Raw genomic sequence first — 15,707 nt, forward strand, 5'->3', positions numbered from 1 at the left:
ACAGCGAGGGGCCACACGTCAACGGCGGACAAAAAACAACTGAGAGACAATGCAAACGCAGATACGCGCATTCAGCACCGCCGCGCGTGTGCATGCCGGCGCTATTGTCGTTGGAGCTGAGGCGAGCATATCGCTAAGCCCGAGCGTGGCAAAACCAAAAGCTCGGGGTCCTGTCCTTTTATCGGCCAATAATGTCAATAATCCCAAAGCCACCCCCTCATCAACAACGCACCCCGACCTCCATGTTGTAGCAAAATAAATCCCAAACATGCACAAATATGGAAAAAGAAAGGCGGCAATCGCAAGCTAGCACACGCTTCCTGTGCACTTCCTGCTTCCTGTGCAGGAGCAGGCCTTCAATTCACCAACCACACTGGATAGCAACTTTCCTTAATACTTTCCACAAATTGGCGGGGAGAATTTTCTGTTGATGCAATTAGGCCAAGAACAGTGTTTGGCTTATGACGTGTGAACACACGAGCCAACAAAAAAAAGCACAGAGCCAACAAGACGTTCTGAAGCAAGCTTTATCTTATCAGGAGTGGGGGGGGAGAGAACAAGACGAGTCAGTACCTAGCTGTACGTTCTACTTAAAATAGCATCCAGAAATAAAAGCGCATGATGTGGGCGCAAACGTGATGATGCGGCATTTGGCCGTAACGCTGCATGCAAATGGAATGAGATGACTTTAAATCCAGCTTAAAAACTACTTTTTTTTTATTTCACGTTGCTTTGAATCAGATCCGTTGACGGTCTGGTCAGCAACTCACGCATTGGTACTGGCCCTTGAAAAGAAACAAACTTGAAGAGGCCTTGAGAAACTGTCCACTCGGACTCAGCGGACTGTGCAGTACCCGACCTGTTGTTGTTATTGTTGTTGTGCCGGCCCTCGTATAGTAACAGACTTACAAGAGGCCTTGAGAGCTGGCGCCGTGTCAGTTAATCATCGCCGTACACAACTCCAGCCAACGGCTGGCTGGCTGGCTGGATGAATTAATCGGCTCAAGGGGAGAAGAGGGGACCCCGTGACCCCCCTCTCCTTATCCAAAATGGAGGAGGAAGGAAGGAAGGAAGGAAGGAAAGAGGGAAGGAAGGAGGGGTTTGGGCAGGGTGAGCCCGCTTAAAACACAGCAGCTGACACAATGGCAACGCCGGCCATAAATCAAAATCAGTCAGCCGTGAGATGTTCGGGTTAGGTGGACATTATCGATCAACTTGTTAGAAGCACCACGGGGGCTTCGCCGGACACAAACGCGGCGTGCTTTTGTTAGTTACCATCCTAAAAGACAAAATGTTGCAATTTGTGGTGATCATGTCAAACAGCCTGACAAGAAGGGGGCGTGTGACATGCACCTAGCTTGTTTACATAAAGTAAAAACAACTTTCCATGAATAAGTTGGGTAAATAGTCATGCTTGCATCTATTTATCAAATTCTGACTCTGTTGCTACTGCTGCTGTTTGCTAGCCGCAGCTACCTTCGCGTAGCATGACGTTTATAAACAACGTCCGTCATGTACACTCCAACATGTTATCAAAGAAGGCGTTTAGCAAGTCCAGCTTTCACATGTGTAAGAGTTTGCGTAGCTAACGAACATAACTAGCGCGTTAGCAAGTGGTGGTAGCGAACAACACCGCCAGACTCGCTTGGAAAATGTGCCACTTTTAACAGCTGCGTAGCCTGAACGCTGGCGAGCCAACATGACACCTGAACACTTGGAAAGAAGTGGCCGATGTTCGCTGCGCAACGACCCGCTTACTTTGCTCCAACACAGAGAGGGTAGGGTTATTTTAAAATTCATTTAGTAATTGTTGTCTTTGTTGTCTTTTGGGAAGGCTGTTGTTATTCCCTCTTCAGCTCCCCAACGCACAGCTGTGTCCGGTAAGGTAGCAAGTAGCCGCAACCTAGCTACGTCAAATCACAATTCCTGCCTGATTTCCACTCCAAATACGCCACTGATAAAAACCTCGAGGACCGTTTACAACGTTTTAACAGTCTAAATGTAAAAAAAAATCCATTTTGCTCAGTTAAATGACTGTACAGGCACGGCATCGTAAATTGCCAGTTTTCCCAAGGGAGTCTGGCGTACATTCTCCTCCTCCAAGCGCGGAACTTGCGGGACTTCCCGGGGAGCAAATCGGCTAATACAAGGGCAGTTCGCCAACGGCATTCCCGGATCGCGTAGTAAACGGGGGAGGAAGGCCCGCCGCACCGCGGCCTATCCTCCTACCCAGAGACCGGCCGATCTCCTACCTCCGTGGGCCGGCTGATCTCGAACAGGTCGAGCCGGTTGGCGTTCCAGTGGTTGATGATGTCGGCTAGTTTCCTCCTCTCCTCCTCCCTGTTGCCCGACATGCTGCACCGTCTCTCCGACCCTCTGCGGATGAATTTGTAACTTCAAAATATAAAAATAGAATAGTCCAAATGGAGGTTGGCTGCTCCAGACGCCGACGTTTTTCCAAGTCCGAGTACGTCCTCCCTCTCGTCTCGGTCGCGACCTGTCTACGTTTGTGCGTGCTCGGTTTAAGCTTGGCCAGCTCCGGTGAGGTTCGGCGCGTCCCCGATGCAACAGGACGCGGGCACGCGCGCTGCTGGGCTTAACTGTTTGAAGTCCAAAGCCGTGACGTCACATGGGAAGTGACGTATAAAGTATGTCAAAAGCAAATATTTAACTGCGAGACTCTATTTGGATTGCAGATATCGGGCATTTATTCTCGCCTGAATCACACATATTGGGGCAGGTATCGTCTGGAATCTATTAAAATAAAATAAATAAAACTAAAATAAAATGTGAAAATTGGAGTGCTGGATTTAAAGCATCAAAAGAATAGTCTCTGCTGGCTTTTCACTATCAATACCAAAAAAAAACTAGACAAACGCACTTTAATCTGAAACGGTGCCATGTTTATGTTTAACATGTACAAACTCTGCTTCAGCTGGGGTGGCGAAACGATAAGAAACAAAGCTCCATGAGCGCACTATCTGCATGGAGCGTGAAAACAGATAAGAGGGGGCCCGCATCGGTAAAAGGGAAAGACATAATCCTTGATAAGGACACCAAAATGTCACGGGACGCTTGTCTATATGACGAAAACGATGAAAGCGGAAAATATTATGCGGGAAATCAACATTAACTGGACGCGCGTTGTTGTAGTACATGCACACCCATAATCAGTGCAGCGCTGTGACGTCACACGGGAAGTGGTGGCGCTATCTGGCTCGCTGGTTTCCTCTTGTGGTTTTACTACTTCTGAATTTCAAGTACTACTGCGGTTAGCACTTGTACTATGCTCTTGGCCAGTAGAAGAACAAGAATGCACCTGAAGATCAACGCTCTTAGCAGTAACGCCCCCCCCCCCCCCTGCTTTTTTAATTTGTCCCACAATGCTCAAATGTGCTATTTGAATTTGGCCTACAGGTATGAAATTAAAGGCCAAAAGTTGCACCAGTAGTGGAACTAACCAATGAGGACGGAGAAGTTATTAGTGCGTGACACATGCAGTGTCAAGAGTGGCACACAATTTTGATGTTATTTTGAGTCTTTTCATTTTAGGTTGTGACTCACTCGTGATGTCAACAACGCAGTGAATGTGTGTTTCGGGGAAGTCCCTCCTTGTGGTCTGTGGGAACAGGTGGGCGTCCACTTGACTCATGTTTTGGAGACATTTGGGCGGCAATTATTTCGGACAACCGTTGATTATTTTTATTGTAAAAATAACCAAATAAAATATATTGATAAAAGAGCCAATTGGAAAAGACGGGCTACATAAGAGGATAAGGAGGCAACACCTCATCTTCGACACAAATAAAGCTGCTGCTGCTCCTATTTTTAGATTGCGGCAGATTTTGCGTTTAACCGACGCCCGCCGTCGTCGTTCCTCTTACTGGAAACGAGGAAGACTCCACGATCGACGATTAAAACAAGATAATACTCACATGCATGCAAAGAATGACGAATAACCCTTGCGCAATATTGTTCATATGTCTGTGCTATACTGCCGTCTGGTGGTCAAGTTGAACACAGCAGATGGAGCAGCACAAAGTCTACTGAAATGAAAATATGTAACAAAAATGTTTCACACATTTTAAAAACGTTTTTTTTAGGGATGCTGGAATGGGTTAAAATTGCATTTTGATGAGGAAAGATTAATTTAAACTCACATTGGTAGGTAATGTAGAATATCGGACATAAAATACAATGTATACTGTACATCTACTGTAGATTTGAAAGCATGCCCATGACATCATCTCATTGGGAGTGAGACATGTCTGACTCAAGCAGTTTTGAAGCCGGTGTGTGCGCGGGGGTTGTGTCTGTGTCAGCCGCCACCACTCAGCACTAGTCCATTAAGTCAGCCTTTGTCCGGCCTGCATTGTGACAGACGCACTCATGACACAAGCTCCAACACAACAAAATACATTGTGTCAAATACGAGACACAATACACACACACAACACAACGCACACAAAATGTGAATAATCAGGATTTGTTTTGATAGACATTGTGGGCGCGTTATTAATATGAAACAGTTTGTTGTCATGCTTGTGCAACGCACACGAGTGTGTGTAACCAAAAAAACACGGATGACACCCGAGACATTAAGGACATAAAGTCACTGAGGCTCGATAGATGGCAGATGTTAAGAGGAAGATGTCGAATTGCTTGTTTAATGGCGCTGAAACGTAATCTGCTGCTTGTGTCACGCTGCGGGTCATCAACAAGTCGGAGAAACGTGTGCACTTGACATATAATATGAAAGAAAATAATTTTGCGCGTGCGCACACACAGGTGCGTCTTTTCAAAATGTCAGTTGGCATGCCGCGCTCATTTTGTTCACACCTCCGATCACTTACAATGGAGCATCCTGAACTCGGCAGCAGATGTTTCCCGCAGATGTTTCCCCCCGTGATAAAGTACAAAAAATAACAATTTATTTTTCCTGTAATTTCCGCTTTACAGATGCTCTATCGATACGATGAATTATACACGTTAGCAATATTGTCGTCACGCTACATTAACTTCTTTGACATTTGATGGAGCCACGAGGCCTTTGTTTCGTTGTTAAATGTTAACGAGCCTTCCGGATGGATGGTCACCACAGAAATATAAGTCAATTACAGACGCATCAAGAACATAAGAAAGACTGAAATGACATCTGCGGATGGCCGAACACACCGGTAGCACTCCTCCCAATTTCAAAAATTGTCCGGGATTTTATTCGACTGCCTCACATGTACAGTACATTGTCAATAGAATTTTCACTCTATACTACCAGGTTTGTCTGTAATCGTTCGCAAATAAGTCACGCCCTTCTCCTCAAATCTAGCCACCAATAGTAGTCACAAAGTCCAGGAGCGGTCTCAGTTGAGCACTTGATAAGGGATACCAAGCACTTTTTGTTTATTTTTTCATTGAAGGGCTGCATGGAAATACAATTCACTCGTATACCTTTAGATGCTTTGAATGACCACCCAAAAGAAATCCGAAATTTCTGTGCCACAGTGGGCGAATGGAATAATATTGGTCTGGAGGACAGGAGAGGTGGGTTCGAGTCCCGCTCCGTGTAACATTTGGAAATTTTACGGAATAATGTGCAAGACTCGACAGAATACGAGGCAAAGAGTCCTGCTCTGTAATATATTATGTGCATATACTTACACAAAGCCATGTGTGAGATTCGAAATCGGTTCTCCTGAACGCAAGGCAAAAACTTTAACCACAAGACCATTACTGGATCTTAGAATTATCCAGCAATTTTCCGTATTTGTAGATCAGTCGAGCTGTCCACGTTAAATACATAAATATTTTTTGAAATTTTCATGGCAATTTGGCCGAATGGTATAACACTTGGCCTAGTACTCAGTCGACCAGGGTTCGAGACCCGCTCTGTCCAACAATTTCAAATTAAAGAGAGCAATAGCCAAGATTCGAACCCGAATCACCGGAACCAAAGGTAAAAGCTTGAACCACCAGACCATCTGTGTATCTTAAAACAAATTGGCAGTTATTCTGTATTTGTAGATCAGTAGTGCCATAGACGTTAAATGTATAATAAAAATTCGAAAGTTTCATGGCAATATGGCCGAATGGTATAGCACTTGGCCTGGTACTCAGTCGAGCAGGGTTCGAGACCCGCTTTGTCCAACATTTTCAAATTAAAGAGAGCGATGGCCAAGATTCGAACCCGAATCACCGGAACTACAAGTAAAAGCTTGAACCACCAGACCATCTGTGTATCTTACAATATCGTGGCAGTTGTTCTGTATTTGTAGATCAGTCGACCCATTCACGTTAAATACATAAATATTTTTCGAAATTTTCATGGCAATGTGGCCGAATGGTATAACACTTGGCCTGGCACGCAGTCGACCAGGGTTCGAGACCCGCCATGTCCAACATTTTCAAATTAAAGAGAGCGATGGCCAAGATTCGAACCCGAATCGCCGGAACTAAAGGTAAGAGCTTGAACCATCAGACCACCTGTGTATCTTACAATGGAGAGGCAGTTGTTCTGTACTTGTAGAGCAGTAGTGCCATTGACGTTAAATAGATAAGAAAAAATTGAAAATTTCATGGCAATGTGGCCGAATGGTATAACACTTGGCTTGGTACTCAGTCGACCAGGGTTCGAGACCAGCTCTGTCCAACATTTTTAAATTAAAGAGAGCGATGGCCAAGATTCGAACCCGAGTCTCCTGAACTCGAGGCAAAAGCTTTAACCATTCGGCCACCTCAAACACAACTGCGGGTCATCGCTTCTTTGTACTTAGCTGTTACCTTAAAGTTGTTGTTTGGATACTCATACTATCAATACGACCACACCTGCTGACATTTTCAAGCAAGCTCTGGTGTAATGGTTAACGCCATTGCCTCCGATGCAGTAGAACCACGGTTCGAGACCCGACGTTACCTATTTGTTGCACTTTGCCATTTTCCCTTGCTTTTTTTTTTTTCCCCCGGTTGCTTGTTAATGACGTCATCACAAATTGCCTATATAAGACGTCACAAACGCGACAATCGTTCTCTTGCTCATTTCTGACAGCGTCACGTCGTGCTGCTCCACCGGCTGCGCAGCGCAGCGCCCTTTTGCACAACATGCTGCGTTTCAAAGGTAAGTCTTCACTTTTCCTTAACCTTTTCAAACGAACTGCTTTTGCTCTCTTTCAGCGTCAACTTGCACTTTGGACGTGCTTACACCTTGCTACCATGCAAGCTAAAAAGCGAGCGTTGGCAGAAAACATCTCCGACCTTCAATTGCATCAAACGCGGTTTTACTGCCCAAGCTAAGACCAAACGTTTGCAGAAATTCACAACAGAATCTAATCAAATTGTCTAATCTGTCTACAGGTGCGACTCTTCCAAACGAGCCAGCCTCAAGTAACCTACTTTCTGTTCGAATAATGTGGATTTAACCAACTGCATCTAACTGTCCATTTCTGTCCCCAGGTCTGCATCTGCGACAAAAGACCAGATTGACAGCAAAAAGGCAAAAACCCCGTTTTTATTTGAAGGACAATTGACTAAAGTGCTTAACTTTTTTTTTTTTTTTTTGTCTGCAGGTCTCAAAATGGCCGGCCGGCTTGCAGTCCTGAGAGCCCCGACCGACTTCATGAGACGTTTGCAAGTCTGCTCTTGCTATCAAACAAGCTTGTATGACTAAAAATGTAACACTCTGTGGGTTACAACGTTACCTTGTCTTTCAGGCCAATGAACTGCGGTTGGAGAGACGTTCAGCAGAGCTGTTCCTGCCTGCGTTCTTCATTGGTGAAACACGTGTACACTCATACCTGAACAATTGTTTGACCAATTGATTTCAGCGTGTGCATTCTCTTCGCGTTTTGTCCACCAGGTGGAGCCAAAGGACCTGGTACCAGTCCGCTGCATGGATTGAAGTCAAAGCGCCAGGTTTGAAACGATTGCAATGACAAATTTGACAAATCAAAGTGCTTGACCAGTTTGTTTCAGATGGTGCTGGTCCAGGCAGTCAGGAAACGAGTCATGGTCTTCCAGTCCTGGCAGGTGACTTAACTTTGCAAATGTGGCATGTAAGAACACTAACCTGCTTTTTCTTTGTCTCAATGCAGTGCAGCTTCCAGTAAGAGTGCTGCAAAGACGCTACCGCCACCTGCTGGGACAAGAAATTCTCCAGAAGGTTTCAAGGCTGTTTGCATTTTCAGTGTTGCAAATCAACTTGCTTGACTGTTTCCGCATTTGTGTGCAGGTGTCAGTCCAGGAGAGGATCTGCAACATTTCAAGAGCTTGGCCTGATGTTTCTCATCTAATAATGGTCTTCAGCAGAAGGTTCCTGTCTACAGTTAAAAATAAAAATGGTAACCCTAAATGGAGTCAATGTTCCTTTTCTTTCCAGGCAGGAGTGGCAAATCCTGGTCCAGAAAGTGAAAAACCTGCCAGTTTGCCTCCATTCACCTGCCAGTGGCGTAGAAGCACCTGTGGCTCAAGCCAAACTGTAGCAGGCGAGTCACTTTCTGGACTTGGATTTTCCCCCTGTGGTTGTTGCAGGTGAAATGAGCCATTCCTGGTATGCGACTTGCTGAAAGCTTCAAGTCGACATTTTATTGGCGGGGCTGCCTGGAGAGCCCTCTGCTGGTAAGAGAAGGAAAGTACATTTCATTTCAGCCACCATGTTCCAAAATGTGAATGATTATTCTTTTTGTGTCCAGGGTGGTGCACGATCAAGTACCTGCTTGCAGCCGTGGCCAAGGATCAGAGCACAGCAGCATGCTGGCAACACGTACGTTTTTGTTGCGTCCTTGCCTCCAAGTCAACCTGAGAAGTGGACAATATTTGCACTTAAGGTACTATGCTCATCACTGCGCAGTCCCCATGACAACTTGGTTCCAATTTTTTTTTTTTTTTCTGACAGGTTGCAAGGAACAAGAGCAGCCTTCTGGTCATGCAGCTCTCAATACTTGATGCCATGAACAACAAATCTTTCCCACTGGTAAGTTTCATGCAAAACCTTTTCCTGCACTAAACGTTGACTTTACTTTAGGCTTACAGGTTTCTTTTTGTCTTACCTCCAGGCGCCGACTCCTCGTCCAACTGGCCGACCACTTCACCACTCGTCCCACCGGCCGACCACTTCACCACTCGTCCCACCGGCCGACCACTTCACCACTCGTCCCGCTGGCTGACCACTTCACCACTTGGCTACCATGCAACTTCTGTTTTGTGATTGAATGTTTACTCTGCAAAAGAAATAAAGTTTGATTACAAAGAACACTTAAACTCTTAACTCTTTATTCTCAACTTTAAAAATATCTTAATTCAAAAAACCCCCAAAAAACCTAAAAAAAAATTTCAGATTTTTTTTCCTGATTTTTTTTTTTTTTTCTGGAATTTTTTTCCTGAATTTTTTTCCCCCCAGATTTTTTTGAAATGAGGCGGGTCAAAGCTGGAATACTGCTTCATGATTGGCTGAGGGGTCAGAAAATGGGTGGGGCAATGAGAATGAAGGTCGGCGATTTGCTGAAAAGTGGGCGTGGCTATGCAAATAAGGGGTCATGTGATTGGTGGAATATTAAGTGGGCGTGGTCACATTAATTTGAAGCGATCTGATTGGTCAGAGTGGCAAATACCGCTTTCTGATTGGCTGTTGGAAAAGTGGGCGTGGTTATGCAAATTTATGCTGCGCTGTGATTGGTCAGACTGAATTTGGGTAGACGTAGGAGGCGGGGAAAGTGACACTTAGGTTTTTTAAGGCAGTTTTCAGTCTTGAGGTGAGCGTTGTCCTTGTGTCACTGCCATGGACATGGGTTTTTGACTGTTACTCGCCATCTCACATGTGAAATGGAGAGTAACAGTCAAAAACCCATGTCCATGGCAGTGACACAAGGACAACGCTCACCTCAAGACTGAAGGCTGCCTTTGAAAACCTAAGTGCCACTGCAGCAACCACCAAGCATGAACATTTTCCAATGAGTGAAGCAAATTTGCTGATAAAAACACGAAGACTTGCATTCCAGTTGATTGATTTATATGACAGAAAAGCAGTTTGACAACATTTGAGCAGTCAATGTTTGTGTGAGACTAATATAGTTGCACTCAAACATTGGCATTGACAGGACTTGCATGGAAGCAGCTTAAGTATTTGATGAGCTCAGGTGAGATGTCACTTACTTCTGATGACACGAGTGCCACTAGGGGGAAGGTGAGCACATTGAAACAGCTGACATCTCTCACCGGGACAAAAACTAAGTGCCAGCTACTGCATAACATCACACACTTTTGGATGTGTTTTTCAATGACATTGATGCAAACCAAGTTAGTTGAGTACAAATCAAATGTATATTTCTGACTAGCCTGGTTTGCATCAATGTCATTAAAAACACATCTAGAGGTGTTTGATGTTTAAGTTGTGCAGTAGCACAGTGGCACTTAGTTTGCCATTAGAAGTGACATGCAATGAGCACTTCAACCAAGGTTTCAAAGTCCTCAAAATGAAAAGACTCGCTTTAAGTGCTAAATGTTCTTTTTGTTAAACTATTTTCTTGGCAGCTTTAATGATGCACTTTCCTATTTTTAACACTTTATTTAACATCGAATATCACAAACTATGAAAGGACCGAAACAGCAAGAGAATACTCAACTATAGAGCATTGGCGCCCTCTGCGGGAAACATGTTGTACTGCACCCACCCCACACAATACCATGTCTTGACCACAACTTCTGAAACTAATGGCCGGCCCATCTGCTGTTACCCACTACCTAATTCACGTGGAAACCGTCAAATAACTCAAAGCACGCATCAAATTATCTTTACAAAATAATATTACGTCTCATTTGACTTGTTGATGATCTTCTCTAGTCACCGAAGGAATAATACTCCCTATAAAAAAGAAGGAAACACAACATGCAGTACCTTTCGAAAATATGTTGGCGTCTAGATGTTCTGATAGACGACCAGCAGCCGACGTGGAGCCTCAACTCTTGGAGTTTGGACATCAGCTTTTGCGTGGAAAACATACAAAACAACATGGAGGTCAAACGCTTTTTCCTCATTAACGTTAGATCGACAGCTGAGTGGGACTTGTGGGCGGGCTCGCTGACAAGCCACCTTTGTTGATAGTGTTCTACGATAGCTAGCTAGCTAGCGAGCAACAAAACAAACTCGAGGAGCTCGTGTCGCCCCGCCCCTCCGTCTGCGGATGGCCTAACACACCGGTAGCACCCCCCCCCCCCCCCCCCCCCTCCCATATGAACCTGATGGGGTTCGGTACCTCCAAAAATGTTAAGAACCACTGCTCTACACACACGCACGCTCACACAAATGCCGTACTGCAGTTAGCCGCAGGAGGGCAGCAGAGCGCTCCTGTTTTGTAGTTCAAGTTGCCAATGCGTCAGTTGCAGCACAAAACCAGCAGGGAGCAGCAAAATATCACAAAAGAAAGCGCACACATTTCACACAACCACAAATGTGCTGGACATAGTGTAAAAGTCGGACATGTAAAACAAACACCGTTAAAACTGTATATTAATTGCATAATATGTTAATATTTTTATTCCCATCTCATTTTGTTTACAGATAAATGTGCAGCTTTTTTTCACATACCACCAGAGGGAGCCCAAAGACCTAATTTAGACTATCACTGTTTTATTGTAGGCCCATTAAAAGGAGCAAAAGTGTATTCATTAAACTTGATCTTAGCCAAAAACAGAACAGCACTATGTTGATTTAATCCAAATATTTCTTATGTTCCTCTGTTCAAATCAGGGCACCTGCCTTCCTGTACAGATTGAACTGGAGAGGTCTAAGGCTTGACCCCTGGGGAACTCCAGACTAGAGATTACTGTCATTGGGGACTTTCTGTGCCTCTCCCTGTTCACTTCCTCAACCTCTTGATCTCACCTTGTCCACTTCAACTCTTCCTACCTGCTCTTCCACTCCTCAGCCATTTATCAACATTCCAACTGCTGGCTTTCTGGACCTTGTCTGACCTCCATGGCTCCCAAACTCCTCACCCCCTCGTTCTTCCATGTTCTACTGCGATTACAAAGCGCCGCCGTCGTCGCTTTGTGCTTTTGTTTGTATCACCACCTACAGCGCGGCAGAGGCCCGCTCCTCGGCGGGAAGCTGGGAAGCGAAGCGAAGCTGTAGACAAATTGGGAGGCGGAACCGCGGCCCAAAGCTGACGGTCCGCATTTGAAATATAGTTTTCAAATCACTGAGCGGCTTGTAATCCCCCTGACCCGTTTGTCCTCATTAAGGTGGCGGCTGAGATGAAGCCTATCCCGACTGACTTTGGCCCAGAGAGTCGGCAGAAAAGACAGACAAACTGTGGACTGGTCGCCAATCAAGTGCAGGTTGATTATACGCATTCATGGACTAGTTGCAATAGTCAGCAACCCCATATTGACTTGCAATGGGATGGTTTTCAGCTAATGTCAAGGCACACAAAGTATGTTGTGCGCGTAGACTAGTGTGTGTGTGCGTGTGTGTGTGCATGCATGTCATGAATATAGGCAACATGCAGTCTATTGAAGTAGAATACCATGACAACTGCCCATGTGTGTGTGTGTGTGAGTGTGTGTGTGCGCGTGTGTGTGAGGCCATTAAAGAGTATTGAGGGGGAATAAATGGTTTAAATGAGGAGGCTGTGCAGCCTTTGTGGCTTTGTGGTTATCGTGTGTTTGTTTGCACAGTTCGACCACCCAGCAAGATCTCTCACACACACACAGATTAAATGCGAGATGTTTGCACAAAAGTAGAAATGTAAAGACAAAAAAGTGGCCATGATTAAAAGAAGGCAAAAGTAGCAAATGCGTGCGCTATTCCTATCCAGAAATGAATGTTGATCATTTACTATTTAAAGTTGCTTCTTAATCACAAGTGGAATGAGACATAAAAATGAGCAGATCAAATCTTTCTGATGGCTGATAAATGATGACATGATTATCGATATCATGATATGATTGATATCATTATTAAAAATTCAAAACTATCCCTTGACTGATAATGACATTATTGAATCAAATGTGTTTTTGACATGCAATCTTTTGCCTTAAAACGTAATATAAACATATTTTTATACTGTAAAACCATTTACTAAAAAATAAAAATGCTGATAGTAAATAAGTAACCCTGATTATGTTATTTTAAATTTTATTTTACTTCATTTATTTCCAATTTACCTTTGTGACTATATATTAAACGAAACATATTTAATTTGTTTCTTTTTTTCCGATCTCCCTTCGTCTTATAAAAATGACAATAAAAAAAAAAAAAGGGTCATTCTAATTATTTGAAAATGAGCTGTTTGTTTGTTTGTTTGTTTGTTTGTTTGTTTGTTTGTTTGTTTGTTTGTTTGTTTGTTTGTTTGTTTGTTTGTTTGCTTGCTTGCTTGCCTGCGCGTGTTATTTGCCGTTGCCAAATTTGGTGAAAAGCCAGGCGGAAGTGGCCGAGTGACGACTTTGACCCACCTCCTCATCCTCGTGCCTTTTTAACGGCCACGCGCTTCTCGTGCGTGCGTGCGTGCGAGTGCGTGCTCGTGTCAGGCGCTGCAGTCCAGCCTCGCTTCTAGAACTGCAGCAATACACACAAGAACCTTGTTTTTAATCCAGAATTCCAAAACAATTTGTGACAACTTGGTAACTTTTTTTCCTGCGACATACCTTTTGCTTTTCTTCTCTTTTTTCGATTTCCTGCGCTCCGCAATGTCTTTGGGACGTGTCGGCTTCTCGGTGCGGGACATTCTGGACCTGCCGGACTCTGCTGCGGGGACGTGCTGCGGTTCCGGTGCCGAAGACCCGGAAGAGGACGAGGCCAACGCCGAGGCCGCGCCCGAGGGGAACCCCACAGGGAATCACCTCGACCTGTCACGTGAGCGCACATTTACAACACAGCTGAGATATTTCTGGGTTCGAACCTCAGCCTCGTAAAGCGACGATTTATCTTTTTGACGACTCGGTGGATGAGCGCAGCCCGTTTTGACGTCTTTTAATTCGTCTTCTGCAGTGCACGCGCAACCAGGAGCGTCATCGGACGCGGCGCGCGACCCCGGCGAGCGCGTCTGCGGCGGCGGCCGGAAGCGTCGCGTCCTGTTCTCCAAAGCGCAAACGTTGGAACTGGAGCGTCGCTTCCGGCAGCAACGTTACCTGTCGGCGCCCGAGAGGGAGCACCTGGCCGGGCGCATCCGGCTCACCCCCAACCAGGTGAAGATCTGGTTCCAGAACCACCGCTACAAGATGAAGCGCGCGCGCGCCGAGCGCAGTCTGGAGGCGCTGCGGGTGCTGCGGGCGCAGCAGGGGTTCGTGGTCCCGGCGGTTGTGCTGCGCGACGGAAAGCCGAGCGAGCGGCCCAAGGGAATGCTCGACCTGCGGCTGGCCTTTCCGCTCTGCGCCTATGCGCACGTCCCCCAAAGGGCCCTCGCGCGGCTCACCTGCTGGAACGCCAACTGGACCTGAGGCGCCTGCGTGCGCATGCACGACACTTGATTGAATACAAAACATACGGGAGTTGAAGCACCCTTTTTGAATGTTGGTCTTTTCGTATTTTTTTAATGTTGATAAAAAAATATCTTATTTTACGTCGACAGACTGTTCATGTGTTTTATAAATTATTTGTAATATTTAATGTTGCGCAACGTTTTGTACTTTTTATGTATTTATCAAATTAACTTCGGTTCGATGTCACTGAAAAGAAGACAATCGTTTGGCTGCTGACTTGGTGTTTAATCCAGCACGTAATTTTAACTCACGTGCAGCCAACCTCCATGTTCGAATGACGGTTTTTTTTTTGTGTGTGGTATTTGACACCATTTGCATTTTCAGTAATGTGTGAAAACTGCTCAAAATATAGCCCAGAAATTGGCAAAATATTAAAAATGTATTTTGTTAAATGCATGATGTTCATAGGAGCCAAATTATTGTGTGTATTATTGCCAATGTTTTTTGTGGTATTGTTTTACGGTTTTGTAAAGCGCTTTGTTACAACGAAACAAATAAAGACGAATTGCATGTTTTGCAGTGCAAATGTGTGTGCGTGTGCACGAGGACGCGCAGTTGAAGTCAGGCTATAGTGGCGGTGACAGTGGGGGGTGAGGGAGACCCCCTCCCTCCACGTGCACCCATCATTAGGACTTGAAAACGTTTGATCATATCTCAGCTAAAAAATATATTTAATATCATTCATTTTCTAATTCCATGATCAATATCACGATGATATCGAATCGAGGGAAGCCAGTCGAGCATTTGATGCACACAATAAACGATATATAACAGCAAAATTAACGAAAAATCGTGACAAAGACAATCAATTGTGGGAAAGACTCACGCTGTGGTCAGGTCTGTGACGTCACGTTGTAATGAGGAGTCGTCCACCTGTGACGTCATATGGCGAAAAATAGATGAAAACAATTGCAGTTCTTAAGTCATACGTATTCGTTTTGTTATGTCTTTGCGGTCATTATTCTATAATTAGTATTTAATGTGCAACATAGCAGGCCACCTGCTTCACATTTGCATCGAGCGCCTGGAACACTAACATGCAGTTCATCAGAATGACGCTAGGTGGCAGCAGGAGCTTGACCAATTACGTATAACACACACGCTCGCAAGTGCAAATGCAGAACTTGCCTCCTTCTCCTCCTCCTCAGCCGCGCTTGGAGTGGGCTTCATTCCTTGAATGCTTATTGGCCAAAGTGCCACCAAGAGCAAAGCAATGTGCACAAGCAGCCAAAGTCAAACTC

The 15,707-nt window shown here is 45.0% G+C and overlaps 3 protein-coding genes and 1 long non-coding RNA gene across 40 annotated transcripts in view; 2 read left to right on the plus strand and 2 right to left on the minus strand.

Moving 5' to 3' along the window:
- The window catches only part of afdna (afadin, adherens junction formation factor a), a 23,291-nt gene extending 20,752 nt beyond the window's left edge, over positions 1-2,539 (minus strand). For 7 of the 27 annotated variants that reach the window (XR_011086012.1, XM_049757727.2, XM_049757702.2 and 4 more), the window contains exon 1: positions 2,253-2,538. Coding sequence is in view for 26 of the 27 variants with exons in the window: in XM_049757727.2 (XP_049613684.1) it covers positions 2,253-2,354 (102 nt within the window). In the remaining variant the exon portion in view is untranslated. Of the gene's footprint in view, positions 1-2,252 lie in introns of all 27 variants that reach the window. The other 20 variants (XM_049757709.2, XM_049757720.2, XM_049757710.2 and 17 more) reach the window with 5 other exon arrangements.
- A 4,435-nt stretch (positions 2,540-6,974) lies between these two features.
- LOC125990511 (uncharacterized) lies at positions 6,975-9,241 on the plus strand. 8 transcript variants are annotated; one of them, XM_068649286.1, is made up of 13 exons: positions 7,029-7,111; positions 7,348-7,377; positions 7,447-7,486; positions 7,560-7,620; positions 7,704-7,764; positions 7,850-7,905; positions 7,966-8,019; positions 8,085-8,152; positions 8,222-8,301; positions 8,369-8,607; positions 8,682-8,816; positions 8,885-8,962; positions 9,045-9,241. In XM_068649286.1, exons 1-8 carry the CDS (start codon positions 7,096-7,098, stop codon positions 8,097-8,099), a joined length of 333 nt encoding a protein of 110 aa, XP_068505387.1. In that variant the 5' UTR covers positions 7,029-7,095; the 3' UTR covers positions 8,100-8,152; positions 8,222-8,301; positions 8,369-8,607; positions 8,682-8,816; positions 8,885-8,962; positions 9,045-9,241. The 8 variants fall into 8 exon arrangements, 6 of the variants coding, with proteins under 6 accessions (XP_068505387.1, XP_068505388.1, XP_068505386.1 ...); XM_068649287.1 differs by having other exon boundaries at positions 8,222-8,287; XM_068649285.1 differs by having other exon boundaries at positions 8,222-8,607.
- LOC125990524 (uncharacterized) lies at positions 8,191-13,778 on the minus strand. Of its 4 annotated transcripts, XR_011086016.1 has the most exons (6): positions 13,633-13,778; positions 13,441-13,543; positions 10,883-10,968; positions 9,039-9,209; positions 8,702-8,787; positions 8,191-8,604 (listed from the first exon to the last, which is right to left on the minus strand). It is a non-coding gene; the product is annotated as an uncharacterized lncRNA (long non-coding RNA). The 4 variants fall into 4 exon arrangements; XR_011086015.1 differs by lacking the exons at positions 13,441-13,543; positions 13,633-13,778 and having other exon boundaries at positions 8,191-8,309; positions 8,428-8,604; positions 10,883-11,192; XR_007488981.2 differs by lacking the exons at positions 13,441-13,543; positions 13,633-13,778 and having other exon boundaries at positions 8,191-8,601; positions 10,883-11,189.
- On the plus strand, positions 13,675-14,992 carry LOC125990516 (homeobox protein Nkx-2.2-like). The gene is made up of 2 exons (XM_049757799.2): positions 13,675-13,840; positions 13,976-14,992. Exons 1-2 carry the CDS (start codon positions 13,675-13,677, stop codon positions 14,422-14,424), a joined length of 615 nt encoding a protein of 204 aa, XP_049613756.1. The 3' UTR covers positions 14,425-14,992.
- The last annotated feature ends 715 nt before the right edge of the window (positions 14,993-15,707 follow it).

This window comes from Syngnathus scovelli, chromosome 20, assembly GCF_024217435.2.
Source record: "Syngnathus scovelli strain Florida chromosome 20, RoL_Ssco_1.2, whole genome shotgun sequence".
NCBI lineage: Eukaryota > Metazoa > Chordata > Actinopteri > Syngnathiformes > Syngnathidae > Syngnathus > Syngnathus scovelli.

Bases quoted from the DNA above. Each gene is read 5' to 3' on its own strand.
- LOC125990511 (XM_068649284.1), top strand. The intron at 7,378-7,446 runs GTAACCTACTTT...TTCTGTCCCCAG, and splicing joins TCCAAACGAGCCAGCCTCAA to GTCTGCATCTGCGACAAAAG. The intron at 7,621-7,703 runs GCAAGTCTGCTC...CTTGTCTTTCAG, and splicing joins ACCGACTTCATGAGACGTTT to GCCAATGAACTGCGGTTGGA.
- LOC125990516 (XM_049757799.2), top strand. From the start codon at position 13,675: ATGTCTTTGGGACGTGTCGGCTTCTCGGTGCGGGACATTCTGGACCTG. The intron at 13,841-13,975 runs GTGAGCGCACAT...CGTCTTCTGCAG, and splicing joins GAATCACCTCGACCTGTCAC to TGCACGCGCAACCAGGAGCG.